The sequence below is a fragment of the Vigna umbellata genome, chromosome 1 (genome assembly GCF_029865625.1).
Source record: "Vigna umbellata cultivar VRB3 chromosome 1, Vumbellata_1.0, whole genome shotgun sequence".
Lineage (NCBI taxonomy): Eukaryota > Viridiplantae > Streptophyta > Magnoliopsida > Fabales > Fabaceae > Vigna > Vigna umbellata.
Window position 1 is genome coordinate 79,971,288 of NC_142165.1, and position 18,449 is coordinate 79,989,736.

Here is an 18,449-nt window from a genome sequence, read left to right on the forward strand (position 1 = left end):
TTTCATCCAAAATTCTTTTTGGCATAAATATAATTTGTACTGGCTTGTTTCAACTAATTAGATTTGAAAACTATTTAACCTATTTGATTTGATATTATTTATCTTTTAAATTTATATTAACATATAAACTAAAACCTAAACATGTCTATTTTTAATTGGTTCAACATGTCATAATAATGGTTTGAAGAAAATTCAATTTTAGTTGAGCTAACCCACTTTGCACCTTTGATCTATTAGGTTGAGTCAAACTCACGGACTAATTTTACAGTTTAATAAAATAATTTAAATTTTGTATGATATTAACAAAATTAGTTTAAGATTATATTCATCTTGGGCAGTAATAATTCATGTGGACTATATAATAAGTGAAACAAAAAAACATTAGAAAAGGAAGTTTGAATAATGTTGTAAAACTTTTTGCAAAATAATATTTAATAACTTTTGCAGCACATAAACTGTCTATAATAATTATTAGACACTTATGTGATTAAAAGTCATTTTGAAAAACATTTGTAAAGTAAAGGAGTAACAAATAACTTTTATATTGGTATCAATTTTCTTAAGCGGTTTAGCTAATCTTTAACAAAGATTATAACAAGTATCAACTATTCTTAATTTACAACGTGTATTATCAATCACTCCTAATATCAATGAGTATCAACCACTCAAGGTATAGAACAAGTGTAGAAAAAGTTAGGCCAATTATCTTAACCAAGAGGGGAGTGAATCGAATTTTCCTTTTTAAAAAATGTTCTTTCAAAAGCTTTTCAAAATTTTGAAGTTTTCTTGGAATGCAATCAAACAAGAATATGAACAATTATAAAAGAGAAGGGATAGAAAGATCAACACATAAATATATACTGGTTCGGCCAAGCCTACATCCAGTCTTCCTTCAACAACTTGAGTTGAAGGGAAGCACTATATTGATAGAGTTTTACTAGCAGGAAATACAAATAGTTCCCCTCAACTTGGTTATTAAGAGGCACATACACAACTAAAATGAATTTTTTTGGGAATTATAAGAAAATCTTTCTTGAGGAAATTGGTTAAAGAGAAATCAAGTTTCAAAAAAAGTGTCCTAAAATAGTAGAACTGAAAAAGAAAAAGGGAAAATTTTGGTTGAATCCATAGTTAAATGGGACTAGGATATTAGTGCTGGATAATTGGTTAAGATAATCAATTGTAACAAGTGATATACCAAGGAAAGAAACCAAACACAAAACCCAGTGAGTGTGTGAATCCTTAAACAGTTTAAGAGTTTCCACTGTTTGTTGTCAAGTTGATATTGCTTGAGTTTTCATTTGGATAACATCACACTTGAAGCATGGAAATGATCAAGGCAGTTTTGTTGAATTTAAATAACTCAGTGCCAAACATCCAACCTAGGAATAATCATCCTTTTGTGATAGCCCATTTGACTCTAATTGCTTTGAATTATGCACCTTAACCTTAACTTTAATTAGTATCCTTTCCCTCTGCACACTTTAGGGATAAAGAGCATAGGTGCATTTTATTCAATTTTAAAATGGGAATTGGTTGGTGGAATTGTACTTGGAAAAGAAAGAGGCTGAGTATTTTGTACTATAATTCACTCCTTAGTATTGTATAGAAATGTAAAAAAAAAAACAAGAAAAGGAAAGAAGAAAAAGAAGGAGTGAATAATGAATGTGAAAAGAAACATTGGGTTTTGAGGTATGAGATGGGATGAATTGAGAGTAGAATTGGAAGTGAGTTTAAAGTGTAGTTATGCTCTCTTTTCTAAAGTTGTGCTTTTGTTATCTTGAAAAACCATAATTCTTGAAAGCCCAGCCTCATTACAACCTTTAAAAGTCCTTGAGATTCATGTTGATTGTGTGTGTGGTTTGATTGAAAATGATTGGCAATTTTAATTTGTTCAATTTCGGTGGAAATGAGAGAAACACACCCTTGTAAGATTCAAGAGAGAATTTCCTTGGTTAGAATCAATGGTTCTTACAATTGATTGTCTTGAAAAATTTGCTGCACTTTTATCCTGCTTTTATTTGATAACTGGATTCACCACTTGCTTCTGATTTTGAATCTGTAGTTTGGAATACACAATTTGTCTTCTAAGGACTATGAAATTGATTTCTCAAATAACCAATTTCAAAGTTTGAGTTTTGAAAAGCTGTAGGGATCTTATTACTTTGCTTGAGGACAAGCAAGATACTAGGTTGGGGGAAGTTGATAAGTGCAAAAAAAGTAGTAAATTTTCATATGGAATTTTGGCACTTCTGTATTAAATTGTGTACATTTGTATCAAATTTCCCCAATCTAAGAAAGATGAAATGTAATCACATGTTTCTGAGTTGTTGATTAAAAGGAAATCATTTGATCCCTATTTTGTATATGTTCCAGGTAAATTAAGAGAAAAGATAAAAGAGAGAAGAGTAAATCCTGCAACAATTCGCCCAAGCTAAATTGATCTCGCTTAAGCTAGATTCATCCAGGAAGCCATTGATTTAAAAGTCATTCTCGCTTAAGCAAAAATAATTTAGCTTAAGCGAAAATGACTATCTTCTCCAAGAAGTTTCTTCTCGCTTAAGCGATAATCATCTAGCTTAAGCGAGAATTCACGTAGTATATATACTGACGATTCAGAAAGAAAGAAGGAAGACAGAGAGTGTGGAGAAAAGAAGACACAGAGCTACCCAAAGAGTTTTTCTTCCACTTTAGTTGTATGATCTTCTTCTTCATCTCTTAGAATGTTAATGGCCACCATGAGTGACTGATCTTTTCTCTTGGGATTGAATGTAATCGATTCGAACTCGGATGTAATTTGGTGATATTTATACATAACATTTATGTTTTATTCAATATTGGTATTTTTGTTTTGCTCTTAGTGCTTGATTCTATCTGATCAATAGTTTCATGAATGTGGGTTTTAGTTTTGACTAGAAAGTATTTCTAAAATCTGATCTGAACAAGAATACTTGATATCCTGCGATGCTAGGGATAGATTTCAGTTTATCAATTGCTTATAACACTTGAATATAATGCTGTAAAGTTTGTTGGATATGTGAGGAATCAATATTCAAGGAACTGATCTTATGAATTTTATACACAAGGAATCGTTATAAATGACTTTTGTGTGTTGCATCAATATTGGTAATTTCAGTTGCTATATGTTTATATTCATTAAGATTGCAGACGAGTGAGATAGATGAATTCAATCCCAACTTCTCATATTAAACTTTCTTTAACTTATTTATTGTTAATATTTTACTTTTACGCAACGTAGTATAAATTATCAAAATCCATTATGAATCAGGTTGAATACCCTTGTGTATATGCTCTTTGAGATAAATTTATCTATTTAGTTGAAGTTGTTCCTCGTGGGATCGACACTCTTACTTAAAAATCATTATACTACAGTTGACTATTGGTACGCTTGCCAAAAGTTTAACAAGTATTTTTTGTTCAAGCATAAACACAGATATAATCAAGCAATTGTTTTGCCATTTTGTTGTGGAAGAAACTATAAAACATTTCTTTTGTCATCATAAAAAACTCATGTGAGATATGGGTTCAACTGTACTTAGCTCTCCCTATCAACAAGTAGTATGAATCACTCCCGGTTTACATTAGTCAACCTGAATAGATTGTTTAGCTCATATGAGCTAAACAAACAAGTATTTTAATTCACTCATGAATTTACAATTATCAAAATTTTCTTGAATACAAGTACAAATTCAAATAACTCCCAAAGAGAGGATAGATTCAATACAATGAAATCTGAATACTTGAAAAGACTTTCCCTTTCAAATAAGTGTTAGATCATGTAGAGAGGCAACATAACAACAAGCTTATCTTTATGCACATATCTCTTGGTCTTCTCTTCATGCAATAATCTATATATATCCTTCTTCGACAGAGATTCAGTAGATAGAGAATTGACTTCCACATAGACTTCGTAGCCTTTTTAGATAGGTAGTCAGACTCAAGTCTACGTTGCAGAGTTGCAGTGCTTTGTCAGAGCTTTTACAAAAGTAGCTTATACAGTTCTATAGAGATTGAAGCATTAAGGAAACATTCTCAAAATGTCTTCCTATCTCTTAACGTCTTTATCCTTCTTGTGCAGGAATTTGAATAAAGGTCTTGCACTTTCATGATTTACACAGATAAAGAGAATAAAACATACAAGTAAAGATGTGTTTTTTGTACATGCATTAAAAATTTTAAACGTTGGTAAATGTTAAGGCGTATTGGGTGTTTACAACATATTGCCATATGTCAACTCGTTTGATAGAAACATCGTTTAGGAAGCAATGTGTCTGATATATGATCTGTAGACGATATAAAATTTTAAACACTTACTCAATAAAACTTTTTATAAGTTTCATTACATCATTTAACAAGTTTTTTTCTAAATGATTCTTTTCTTTAAACACTTATTTGTTCAAGACTATTGGGATATAAAATTTAAGCTTTAGTGTTTTACAAAGTGTACACTTAAACGTTTCCTTTTGTTAGACGTTGTTTTGTTAAGCATTGTTTGTTAGACGATATATGCTAAAATTTCTTAAAATGTTATAAATGCTTATTTTGTTCAACGTTGATCTTTTTTGATAAATGTTTATTTCATTCAACTTTATTTTTTAATAAACATATCCTTTAGCCGCTTCATTCAATAAACAATATTTCGTTAAGTATAATCTAGTTCTCTAAACGATCTTATCTTAACAATAATAAGAATTTCAATACAAATAACAATTAAGATAATGATCATGCTCATGATGACTATTGCAGTAATATTAGTAGTAATAATAAAAGGATACTATCATATATAGTCAAGGTTAATAAGTCTTGTCGAAAATTTAACAAATTTACTATTAAGTGTAAAATAAAATATAATTTTGTAAGAAAAAATATATAATAAAGTTTTATATTTTTTTTTCATTTTTACAAAGGTTGAAATTATTTCAATGTTGCCTTTGTTTAAGTGTAGATTTCACTTGTGATTAAAAATATTACTATTCTTTGTTAGCTTTTACTAATGTGTTATATTTATAAATATATATTGAAATAGTTTTAATTTATTGTTAGTAGTAGGGGGTGTGTATAGAGAAATTAAAGGGTATAGAACAGATTTCCTAGCCCAATGTTGAAAAAGGGGTTGCATTTTTTAAAAGCTAGGGGTGTAAGAGAAAAAGGTAACTATTTGGCCTATTTCAAAAAAATAGAGTGTATAAATGAAAATCAGGGTTGCTTTTAGCTCTTTGTAGTTTCCTTTCATGGATAAACTAATTTTTGGCCTTATTTTTCAACATGAACAATATAATTTCTTGCTTTAAATTAATCAATCTTTAACTCTAACGGCATAAAAAACATTAAAATATCCAAGACTCTCATAAACAACCAAACAGTTAACAATGTCAGCAAACCAAGGTTCAGGGTACATACCTTTAACAGTTGTCAAAGCTAGTAGGACTTCATCAGAAAAGTCATTCTGAATTGGAATGTCATCTTCTTCCTTTTCAATCCTACTAAGATGGTTAGGTACTAAGTTATGTTCCCCACTTTTGTCCTAAATCTCAATGTCAACCTCTTGAAGCAATAACATCTATCTAATCAACATTGGTTTGAAGTCTAATCATAATTCATTTGAAAATCATATTGTTGATTATTTTTATATAAAAAATTGTTTTTCATTTTTTAAAGAGGATTTCTAAAACGAAATAAGTTGAAAGCTTGTTGACTAGACTTCTAGGAAAGAGATGTGTGTCTCAATGGACAACTTAAGTACCTTATCTTTCCTTAGCCAAACTATTCTCCAACTAGTTTTACAAATTTCCCAAAAAAAAATATGATAAAAATCCAAAAAACAAATTTCCTAAACTAAATAAAATTAAGTAAAATAAATGATAGAGAAAAAAAATAAAGAAAAAGATAATGTAAATGAAAAAAAAACAAAATGATAAAATACCTAACCGTGTTTCCTAGCAACGACGCCAAATTTGATAATAATAACAATGCTTATCAATTAGATCTTCCTAAGGAATATGGAGTACATGCTACCTTCAACATATCCGACCTTCGTCCTTTTGCAGATAATAATGCAAAAATGGATCCTTTAAATTTGAGGACAAATCCTTCTCAAGAGGGAAGAGATGATGAATAGGGTCAACCAATGGACCTTTTACCAGAGGAATGGTCAGAAGAATACAAGAAGAACTAGAAGAAGAGGCATCAAATGCTAAAGAGTCAATGCAAATCAAGCTAATTTGGCAAGTAGAGGACTGCTCAGCATAGCCACATGGTGCTTCATAACTTGCCTTATGGACCAGACATGCGCCCATTGCTAGTGGAGCTTCTAGAGTAGTACCATTCTTCTTGTCTTGTATATGTGTAAACCCACTTTAAAAACTTGTTTCCACATGGAACATGATTCGTAAGACTTGGCTGATGATCAATTAAGGTTGATACTCGTGTATAGGGCTAAAGCTACTATAAACTCAACACCTCACCCTTTGTATTTTTTAATTTTGATGCTTAGTAAAGATATGTTGTTGAGATCACTCCAACTTCTTTCTTGCTTGAAAGTCACCTTACCTGAGTCCTTCTCAGTCTCCTCTAGCCTCCTTCCTTAGTTAGGTTGGTTGGCTAGGCTCATTATCACCAAACACTACACCTTCAATTCCACTTTTGCATCAATCACAAACTCATATTTCCCTGCATCCTTCAACTCGCTTACTTCATTTCACTAAAATTTGGAGTATAGTTGTTCGAGCACCTTGGGGTTGGCCACAAATACCGCTAAGAATCTAACCTTGTGGACCTTAGGAATAATAAATTCATTGGTGGATTGACATTGTCTATGCAAGAGACACACTCATTAGAAGAATTTGTTGTGTCCAACAATCCATTAGGTAGAGATATCAGGGCATTAGGTTTGAAAATTAGGGATTCTCAGATTTATTAGTGAATCCTATAAAGAACAATTTCATACTTGATACAAAATGGATAACGACAACATTGTCCGATATAAACACATTTTTGAAATTGAAATCGGGTTCAAGTCACATACCTCTACATAGTGAATAAAAGTATACATTCTCCACCAAGTTTCATCTCCTTTAAGTTAATGTCGAGTGAACTTCGATTAAACATCAATTAATAAGATGGTCAGTGAAGTGAAGCAAAAAGGTTATCAATGATGAATTTCGTGGGAAGAGTGCGTAAGGAATTCTTGTATCGAGAGTGCAAAAAAGAAATGCTTAGTGTAGAAGGAAATGGTTATAAAATAATGGAGGGAACATGTAAAAAATATGAGGGAGAAAAAAAAGTAAAACTAAAAAATATATTATAATTTCTTCACGTGATAAATTTCTTAAAAAAATAATAAAAACTTCATTATTATTATTATTATCTTAGACAACCTATCTACCATTTTAAATTATGTTAATTTATGGAAGGTTTTTGTAACCTTCATAAAATAGCTCTCACTAAATATAATTTTTTTAATCTTAAAATACAAATAAAATAACAAGTAGTATACATATTAATATGTAAAATAACAAATATTATTACAAAAATTAAATTTTAATTTAATAAAATAATATTTATAGGCATACCTTGTTAACCACGACCCTCATTTAAATGAATCACAATTATGGGTCCATTGACCTTGGGGTCCAATGACCAACTTACCAACGAAGCGATGCTTGTTTTTGGTTAAATCTTGTGACATTGGAAAGTCCTCAACAGACATATAGAGATGCCAGTAGGCGGTACCCGACTCGGTTTGTGACCTCATGATCTTTCTTGAAGTATGTGAAGGTTGTCACCCTAGTCGCAGACTATTTAATATCAGGTGCCTAGTAACTGACATCATATATATCTGACTTGTAAGCCTTAATTAGTAGGGTAGAGAGGTTTTAGGCCATATATAACACACTATATTTTAAGATTGCTAATTGTTAGAAAAGTGAAGCCTTATATCTCAAACCAAGAGGGGGTGAATTGGATTTTGCTTTAAAAATTGTTCTTTTGAAAAGCTTTGCAAAATCTTTGAGTTTTCTTGAAATCAATATCACAAGTATATGAAACAACAATAAAGGAGAAAGGATAGAAAGATCAACATAGCAATATATATTGGTTCGGTCAAGCTTACATCCAGTCTTCCTTCAACAACCTTAGTTGAAGGAATTCTACTATAATGATAGAGTATACAAGCAAGAATACAGAGATATCCTCTTTTCAATGCACTCTCTTTTCCCACTAAATATCACTTACAGTACAAAATGTGAACACCTCACAATCTTACAAACCTAGAAACCAATCCCAACTTTTTGAACACCTTGAGAGCAATCCCAACTGTCAATGTAGAACATTACGATTCTCCTCCTAGCCAACAACAATAGGAACACGATCCTCTTGATTGCAATGTAGACATTGGTCTTCAAAGATTACACCAAAAGTACATATATGATAAGGAATGTTTCAGCTCAACTTTCTTACAAGAATCTTTATGAATAACCTAAATGTATGATCTTGATTCTCCAAGACTTTCTTAGACGCTCTTGCAACCAATACTCAGCAAACAAGTTAGTTATGAAAGTGAATGTTCACAGAATTGTATTGAAACAACGCACAAGACACTTATTTATAGGATTTTCACATCCTGACACAATTTAATTGATTAATCAAATAATGTAATCGATTAAGTTTTTCCTTCTACTTTAACAATTTTACATATGTTTCAGATTTAACATATTAAACAATGCATACAATCGATTAAATAAATCATACAAGCCAACAACCAATTAATATGACTTTTATATGCAGTTATGACTTTGAATGAAAATGATTTTCACAAGATAAACAATTTAACCTATTATGAAACTTATGTAATCGGTTAAGTTCAACACTTAAGCAAATTTCAAATCATTTTTCATTCCAAACACATCAATGCACTCAACAAACACATGTTGGCATAGAAACATGTTTAAATCGATTATACAACGAATGTGATCGATTATTGCACAACTATTTTGCCCTATTAAACATGTACTGAAATATGAAGAAATTTAACTGATTTATTAATCAAATTTTTATTTTTTCTCAATGATATTTCAATCTAATTTCAAATAAAAGAAATAATAAAGCATGTCAAAATTCAAAACCATCTCTTCAACATAAAATTAACTAATTATAAATAATTAGCTTTAAATTAAAAATTATATAATCAAATTTCATAATAAAGTTTCCTTTTGTAATATAGTTATCAATATATTTATAACTTTTACACATTTTTTTAATAAATTCTAATTAATAATAATGATATTACTATGTTTCTAAATTAGATATATTATTAAAACTGTTATTAACATCCTAAATTATTACCTTAAAATTTAAATTTAATATTTATATAAAAATATTTAACTTTATAATATTAATATTGCTCAAGTGTTCTTCAAGTATTATTATTCATTAATTTGATATTTTATGTTGAAATTAACTATCAATGTTATTTTTTTATAAACAAAAACTTTTTATATATTTTTAATATTCTAAAAAATATTTAAGTGAATTTGATTTTAAAAATATTTATTTAGAAATTAATGTTTTAAATTATTAAACATTTTAAGTATGTTTGAGAAAAAGATAAGGAAAAAAAAACTGATTTGGTACGTAAACAGTACTTTTTTATTTGAGTAACTAGTGAGGGAAGGTTTGATAATTTTTATTTTTAGGGCATATTATTGAAGAAAAAATCACCAGATTTATACTATAGAGGATTCACTATTTCTTAATTTTTTTATTATCTTTTAATTAAAAATTTTTCTTAACAAAAAAAATATATATTTATTTAATTATTTGAAAAAAAATATTTAAATGTATTTTTCTTTTAATAGTAACAGTTATATAATTTTTAAAATTAAAATTATAAATATTTTAAATTAGATTATTTTTTATATTTAATTAGTTATTCATAAAAGTAAAAAATTTAAAAAATTATATGTATTTTTTAATATAACAAATACAAATGTGTGAACCGAAATACTTATGTAATAAACTTTTCCGTAAAGGATAAAGAGATTAGTTTTTATGAGCAACATAATTGATTTAATAAGGTGACAGCATCTCCCATGCAGTACAACATATGACCAACCCAAAAGGCTTTATTAAATATAAAACAACATTGTTCCTTCCTATTTTCTCTCGCTTCCGAAAATCTTGAACGAGAGTTTATAGATTACTGTGCGCTAGGTACTCTGTCCCTTTAATCCCTTTCTCTCTCTTCTTTTTCTTCTTTCTCTCTTCCCTTGTCGTCTTCTCATTGCTTCCTTCTGCTCCTGAAAGCCACCAATAATTTAATTAAACAAAAACAAACACTGTAATTCAAACAGTTGAATCTTCATCATCATCCTCAATTAAACCTACCCATTTGAATCTGGAGATCTCCTTCTGGTAATAAATTCTCCATTTCCAAATTCTTATTCATTCTTTTTATCTCAACCTCACCTTCCTCGTTAATGCTCTGACTATGCTTGTGAAAATCCCTTTTTGTTCTTTTCGGCTTTTAAAGTTATCTGAATTGCGGATTTTGTTTTCATTCCCAAGTTCTCATACCTCTTTCATGGTTCGGGGATATAGGATTGCGTTAAATCATTGTTTTTTCCCTAAGTTTTTCTTCCTTTTTTTTCTATTTTTTTTTTTAATTTTCAAGCATACCCTTTTGTGCTTTTGAATCAGTTGGAAGGCATGTTTGCTCTTCTTTATAAGTTTGATTCAAATTTCATTTCTTTAAGTTTGGATTCGGTTTATTTTAATTCCCCAACTTGATTTTGCTGCCTAGGATTGTAGGATTAGGTATTGTGAAGTTTCACTCATTTGATGATACGGCTGGTTTTATCTTCGTTCAGTTTAGCCTGATTAATCTCAAGCTATACTAATGTCTTAGTTTTGGTGCCTTAGGATGCAGACATTTTGTTGCACTTACCATCCTTGAGGTAGGGGAGAAATGAGGGAAAAGTAAATACTTTGTACGTTTTAATACTTTCTGAGGTGTTGATAAAACTCATTACTTGGCCTTCTTCTAACAACTTTAGCTTTTGCAATGGTTTGCTCTTGTCATTTACAAGTTATGATTTTGGAGCAATTGATTTTTAGGGAAATAGTGCAATACCTATAAGTTTTCCCATTCATCCCTCTTAATAGGTACTTTAATTGAGCATACTATGGATTATCTGTTGTCAAAACTATGGAATTTTGTCACTTGTCTCACAATGTGCCCAATTCTAATATAAATGGTATTTTATTGCATGTTGACATGCTTATTCTTGGCACAAAATATTAAGCTACAAAGACGATTTTAGGATCCACAGAATCAATGATCCATGCCATGACTTTTGAGCATCTTTTACTCCCATATAGCCCGTTCATCCTTATGTTTGTCTCTTTATCAGGAGCAGAAGCATTGCCATCAATGTGATTCCAAAAATATTTTCCTTTGACAAATATCTATAAATGGAATCTTCAAGTTATAGTTCTTTCCATTAAGGGGAACCATTGAAACATCAATTTTATTCTGAAGACATGACAAAGAACCAAAACTGGATTAGGAAAAACTGTAGAAAAGAACCAAGATGGTAAGAATTGTGAAATTTGAAACAAGGTGAAGAAAGAAGTAAGAAAAACTCTAATGGTGTTAGGATTGTAAGTCAGCTTGATACCATGTAAAACTCATAAAATTGCGTTATCTTGCTTGAGAATTCTCATATAAATCGCATTCTATTATAAGCTTACATCCCGATTCTCAGCTCAAAATATTGGGTAACTCGAGCACAAACATTTATCCCAAGTAAGAAGAGAATAACAATTAATTTAATGTCCAGAAATTTTTTTATTTATTCAATTTAAGGAGAGAATAAAAACTACAAAATATACAGCTAATTCAAAGTCCATATATTTTCCACTAATTCCATTGACAAGAACATGCCTTAATTCTTCTATTCATCTTTACCCAGTCATCAGCCAGTGGGGGGTCTAAAAAAAATATCCACTTATCTGCGTAATATTATAGTTATTGCTTTTCTTAGTGATAATGTACATGTATTTATTTTACTTTTTATTTCTCTTCCATCTAAATCTCCTGTTAAGGTGAGCACATTTAACAATACTCTTTTTTGTCAAAAAAAAAAACCTTCGTTTTTGAGATATCTGGGCTAGTTCTACCTGATTTATGTGTTACTAGAGTAGTTTTAGGCTTTTCATTGAACAATTTTGCTATCTGTTGTTTGTATATCTTACCTCATTTATTTTATTGCATTGATTAAATAGTTAAATTCCGACTGTATATGTGACAAAGCATGCCCTTTAATTTCATGACAACATCTGCAGGCTATATACATGACTCTGGCACTCCTTACTTATAGCTTGAGATTTGAGGATCTAATATATGTTTTCTGTTGATTAATTTAGGTGGGATAACTTGATTCTGATGCAAGGTCAAAGGAGAACTGTTGGATCGTTCCCAACAATTATTAGTATGATGCAAGGGCCCAGTTCTCGTGGCACTGATACAAATCATCAGTCTTCCTTGAATCATGTGCAAAATGCTGTAGATTCCCGATTTTCAGATTATAGGGGATCTTTTGGTGAGACTGCATATTTATGTAGTACTAGTCATGATGTTCAAAGCTTCAGTTGTTGGAATTTAGGGGAATCTAGTTCTAGACTGAATCTGACCAACCAAAGCAATGGGGAAGGGCTAAAATCAGAACATGATTCGTCATCTTCATATAATGCTACTAGTGAGGATGATCTCGAGTATGAGGAAAGACAATTTGAACCAAATAGAGTAATTTTTCCTGTTAGCTCAAGCAATAACCTACATGGCAATCAATCTAGAGTTTATCCTTCCCTTTGGCAAGGCTCTAGTTCTAATCATATTACCCAATATATTAGTCCAGATATGGGGCATATTGCCCATGCTTCTGACCGTGGGAAGGGAAAAGAAGCTAGTAGTAGTGTTGATGACTATAATACTAGTGGAATAGATAGAGAAAAGACATTATTTGGCAGTGCATCATGCAATTACATAGGACCTTCATCTGAAAACTCTGGATCCATGGCTTGGGTTGAAGGTGATAGTTCAAGTTCTCTAGTTAATTGGGGTCCTTCCTGCAAGAGAAAAGCTCTTGAAGGTAGTTCTAGGCAACTGTGCTCAGGAGGAAGCTCAAGCACGCTTGCACAATCTGAAAATGATTATTGGCCTGTTGGTCCTGCTGATCCTAATGCTTCTAGCAACTTAAGTGATGTTACAACTTTGGAGGATATTCCTGTTACCAGTCCTCGATTACTGCAGAATGTAAGAAATGAAGTGAGACAAAAAGTTTCCAATGCATTTCCTTTGATAAGTATTGCAGAAAATCTAGAAAGGCCTGTAAGAAACTTCAACAGAAGAATGAGCCAACTACAGGATCAGGAATCTATACATGTCAATTTACCATCAATAGGGTGTTTTAGGCATCATAATCATTCTTCGCTGAATCAAATACCCAGCTCTCAGTCACTTAATGATTCATTGGAATTGAGGTTAATAGCTGAAGTAACAACTGCTAATTCTGGTACTTCTTTAAACCAATCACCTGCCCAACGCATCCATTCTTTTCCTTTGAGTAGAATCGCCAATCCTAGGGAGGGTAGATCTTCATTTTCTTATAACTCTGGAGATAGAGTTATTCGAGAAGATTTTAATTTGAGAGTGTTTCCCAGAGATAGTACTGAGCACCTTATGAATGCACCTGCATCTTTACAATATGAACCTACACATTGGCATACACCTTCTGGTAATGTGAACTTTTCTGAAGGTGTACCTCCTCGATCCTGGATTGGATCTAGTCCAAATGCCCACGCTTCACATAACTCTGGCTGGAATTTTAATCATGAAGTCCCAATTGAAAATGTGCACAGTGTGTCAGAATTCAATCTTTGGCCCCCTTTTCCATCAATTTGCTCTGCATCTGGTGTTCATAATGGTCATTCTACTCCATCTTCCTCTGGTCCTCCCTCGTTTACCCAGGGTTCTGGCAACAATCAATCCTATCTAAGAACAACATTGTTAACGGAAAGAAGTGGTGCTGATGTTCTCTCTAGTCCCCATTCATTGCAAGCACTAACCTTCGGCAATGAGGGGAGACGACAACTACTATCCGAGGTATAATTTTTGTTTCTTTCCCTTTCTACAAATTATTTGTGCCGTTATTTGAAGGATACAACATGAATTTGTGATGGTTTTACAAAACAAGATATGTTATATAGCCAAGTTTAAATTTTTAAACAAGAAATATGGATGAGTGAATAAATAGAACAATTTTTTCAGATTCATATTATTCTTTGATAATTTTTAGTGTCTTGATGTTTGTGCAATTTCATGTGGTATCTCATTTTTTCATAATCTTTTTTTCAATTTACTTTTTACAAAATAGCTTATTTGTAGCAGCCCACTAACAAGCATCTTTAGGAAGTGAAATTTGATAAAGAAATTAGCTAAATTCGGTGACATCATTGTCGTATCTGTTCGAATTATCTATTTGTTCTTTGTGCCAGATTCGCGAGGTCTTGATGTCAATGCGAAGGGGTGAGAACTTACGAGCTGAGGTTTGAATCTCACTGTACAGATATATCTCGTGACACTTTACGACATTTGTTTGATGTATTGTGAAATTAATATTTGATTATTTATGATAATTGTATCACACTTGATAAACTTTAAGTGTGCTTACGTCTGTTTCATCTTAGCGAGAAATCTATTCAAGTATAAAATATTGGTACTAGAGTTGGGTTAATAGAAGTATCTGAGCAATTATCACAACTAGGAAGTTGATGCTACTTCTTCTGCAATGTTTATTATATCATGTGTTTCACATTGCCCCTAACAAGAAATGAAATGAACTTTGTATTTCAATAGCTCAAAAGAATTATTTGGATTCGAAGTAAGCAGAAACGGTTAGCTTGTGTAGGCCATGTTGTAGTTGAGAAGTACTCTCTTAACATTTTCCTTTGCCACTTGTGAAATATCAGGATTATGCGTTATTTGACACTTTCCTATATCATGGCATGGCTGAAATACACGACAGACATAGAGAAATGCGCCTTGATGTTGACAACATGTCTTATGAGGTAAAAAGGGATATATGGTCATGGTATCCTCATCCACCAGTTGCTTTCTGCTGTTTCTTCTAACTTCAGTTGGTGTTGTAGGAATTGTTGGCATTGGAGGAACGTATAGGAGATGTTAGCACTGGATTGAGTGAGGATGTCATTGTTAAGTTGATGAAGCAACGACTTTACACACCACTCATGACACAGTCTTCTACAGTTTTGGAACCTTGTTGCATTTGTCAGGTATGATTGATGTTTGTCTCGGTATGAGAACATGAAAACCATTACAATGGTGTGTTTAACTTCTGAGATAGATACTCACTGCATTTTTTCTTATTCTGATGGCAGGAGGAATTTGGTGATGGAGAGAATGTTGGATCACTGGATTGTGGGCATGAGTTTCACAGTGCCTGCATCAAGCAGTGGCTAATGCAGAAGAACATCTGCCCCATTTGCAAAGTAACAGCCTTAGCTACTTGATAGGGAGAAACCTTTATCCTGTGTCAGTATTTATAACTTGTTTTACTTTATGAAGTTCTTTTTGTCATGATCCGGGCACATGTCTTCTTAATACTACTTCCAGTCCTTGCTTAATTTCATTAGTGAAGACTCTACAATCTTACTCTATTTATGGATTTAAATATGTTTCAAGTCTATAAACTTAGACGTGAAATTGGATTTTATTTTTTATTTCAAACTTTAATACATTTTTGTTTCTAAAATTTAAAAATAACTAATATAATTTTTTAGCTTATTAAAATTAACATGTTAAATAATGTTTCAAAAACTAACATTTAAATTTTTAAATAATTTAATACGATCTTCTTCAACATATTTAAACGTTGTTTATATTATCTAATAGTAATCTTCTTTTATTATCTATTTTTTTTTTCAATTTGAATATCCACCAATCCAATTAATAAAAATAAAGATGGATCCATATGGGAAAAAAAGTTATATACAACACAAATATTATTTTTTATACTGATTTTTTTAATTAACGTCTTAAAAATTAACTTTTTATTACCAAATTTTAATATAAACTTCTATATAAAGATATTAAAATTAATATTATTCTATTATTTATCATAACCTTGTTTCTAAAATATATTTTAAAACAGAAATGAAAACTAAAGTATCATGAAAGAAGAATGCTTTTAATATTTGAAGGAACACGCTTGAAAAAAAAAAGGAGATTGGCAATGCTTTAATAAAAATATATAAAGCAAATATTTATACATTTGCCAATTATGGTTTTATTAAAAAATATATTTATATTCTTAATAGCAATTCAATTTAAAATTATTATTTTATGCTTTAATTATCTTTCAATTTAAATTTAAAATTATTATATGATATTTTTTATCATGTAAGAATATATTATTTATAATGTATGAACATATTAAAATTTTGTTACAAAAACTTTCTATACATAATTATTAAATTATTAAATATAATAAAGATATATTTATTAAATATAATAGTTATATAAAAATACCAGTACATCCATTTATTTATATAACTAACATATTAATAAAATTAGCATAGAAGTACTAGACGTAATTTCAGAAAAAAAGAATTACAGCTGTACATTTGGAATCACAGACCTATTTTCATACTAACTAAAGTACATGAAAAATAACTAAGAAAAGAAATTCAGTTAAAATAGTGATTAATGGAGTTCGATGAAAAACTTAATGATCATCAAATCAATAATATTAAGATTATAAAACAATAATAGATTAATATAATACGAAATTAAGATGAGCGTAAATTTTCTCTACGGTTCTCATTAGTCTATATTTGTTTCTAAGCCAACTTATGCTCCACTCATGTTTTGTTTGCAGATTTGAAGCTTCTGCTTCTGCTTCTGCTTCTGGAAAAGTCGGTTTTGCCACTTTTCAAGCACAATTTGTATATCAGTGATTCAGTGAAACCGTAGTTTGTGTATTCCAAACGTGATTTGTTTTGTCTAATTTCAAACTATAACGTTTGTATTGTGGCTTCCAGTCGGTGCTGCCTTTTATGGGAATGATGACGCCACCGCGTTTCCTCAAAAGTGATTACCTTTCTTTCTGTACCTTTTCAGATTAAAAAAGATGTTCTATTTCATTATTTAAATTTCAATTCAATATTAATTTGGATACCTGCTAGAGGTATTCTCACATTTTAGTTATTGATAAGTTATTACAGCTAAATCTTAAATATCTAATAAATACATCTCTTTATCTTATTTTTATATTTATAGGTTTTAAAATGAGTTTTTGATTAAGTTTGATTTAACTGCAGTCCAATATCATCTAAGTATGTTTTTATCTTATTAATCAAATTGTAAAATCTTTTATGTGAAAAATACCGAAGGGTTATCAAGTCGGTTGGTGACCGTTCGATTTACATTGTTTTGAGATTTTTGGAGTTGAATTTCTATGCAGTTGACCAACCGGGTGGTGTAAATCGTCAGTCTATATAGTACATAAACATTAAACATACATGATCAAGGTTACACTAAGTAATCTAATTTGTAAGATTATGAAGTTCATCTCTTAATTTGATCAATGATGAATGACTAATTATTTGTTCTCCCACTAAAGGAAATGCGCTAATTATCGAAGGATTATTACCGAAGGCTTTTGGGCCGTCGGTAATGCCCCTTTTTGGTAGTGTCCATTATTTAAAGATGGTTAATTATGTTCAGAAAAGTTAGTGAAACTCTTATCTTATCGACATACAGAAAAGTTAGTGAAACTATTATCTTATCAACATAGAAGAAGAGCGTTTTACTATGGTCACTTTGCTTGTTGTTGTTTTCTGAGTTTGGTTTGAAATATGTGGACTCAAGTGTGAGCAAACCATTGTAGAGTCGCATGTATATGAAAGAAAAGTTTTTCAACTTCAGGAATACTTTACGATAGTCGGTTATCAATAAAGATAAATTTTCATACCATCTTTAACTCACACAAAAATATTAATATATTTCTAACTAAAAACTTTAAAATAATAATTTTATGAATCTTTATTGTTATATAAGATTCAATTCTTTTTTTTTCAATGTGAAACTTAAAATACTTTGATTTCCAACAAATACATGGTCATTTAATTATATCATTTGTTAAGAAGTGAACTTTTAAGCCTTACTCATTTCGTCGAGGTATATACATCTTAAGCGTGAGACTAGACATTAATGGGTGGTCCGCTAGCTGATACGATGTTAAGAAATGAACTTTTAATCCTAACTCAACCTCACAAAAAACGGCTTGTAAGGTGAGGTTTGCACTCACTTATATACTTTAAATTGACATTATCTCTAGTCGATGTGGAAC

The 18,449-nt window shown here is 30.6% G+C and overlaps 1 protein-coding gene across 2 annotated transcripts; it reads left to right on the forward strand.

Moving 5' to 3' along the window:
* The first annotated feature begins 10,103 nt into the window (after positions 1-10,103).
* On the forward strand, positions 10,104-15,756 carry LOC148206518 (E3 ubiquitin-protein ligase MBR2-like). Of its 2 annotated transcripts, none has more exons than XM_088104341.1 (6): positions 10,104-10,230; positions 12,445-14,182; positions 14,575-14,625; positions 15,049-15,147; positions 15,229-15,372; positions 15,478-15,756. In XM_088104341.1, the coding sequence occupies exons 2-6, from the start codon at positions 12,464-12,466 to the stop codon at positions 15,607-15,609; spliced, it is 2,145 nt and encodes a 714-aa protein (XP_087960467.1). In that variant the 5' UTR covers positions 10,104-10,230; positions 12,445-12,463; the 3' UTR covers positions 15,610-15,756. The 2 variants fall into 2 exon arrangements, with proteins under 2 accessions (XP_087960467.1, XP_087960466.1); XM_088104340.1 differs by lacking the exon at positions 10,104-10,230 and adding an exon at positions 10,240-10,431.
* Positions 15,757-18,449: the final 2,693 nt, after the last annotated feature.

Coding starts and splice junctions, on each gene's coding strand:
- LOC148206518 (XM_088104341.1), top strand. CDS start 12,464: ATGCAAGGTCAAAGGAGAACTGTTGGATCGTTCCCAACAATTATTAGT. Junction 14,626..15,048: donor GTGAGAACTTACGAGCTGAG/GTTTGAATCTCA, acceptor GTGAAATATCAG/GATTATGCGTTATTTGACAC. Junction 15,373..15,477: donor AACCTTGTTGCATTTGTCAG/GTATGATTGATG, acceptor TTCTGATGGCAG/GAGGAATTTGGTGATGGAGA.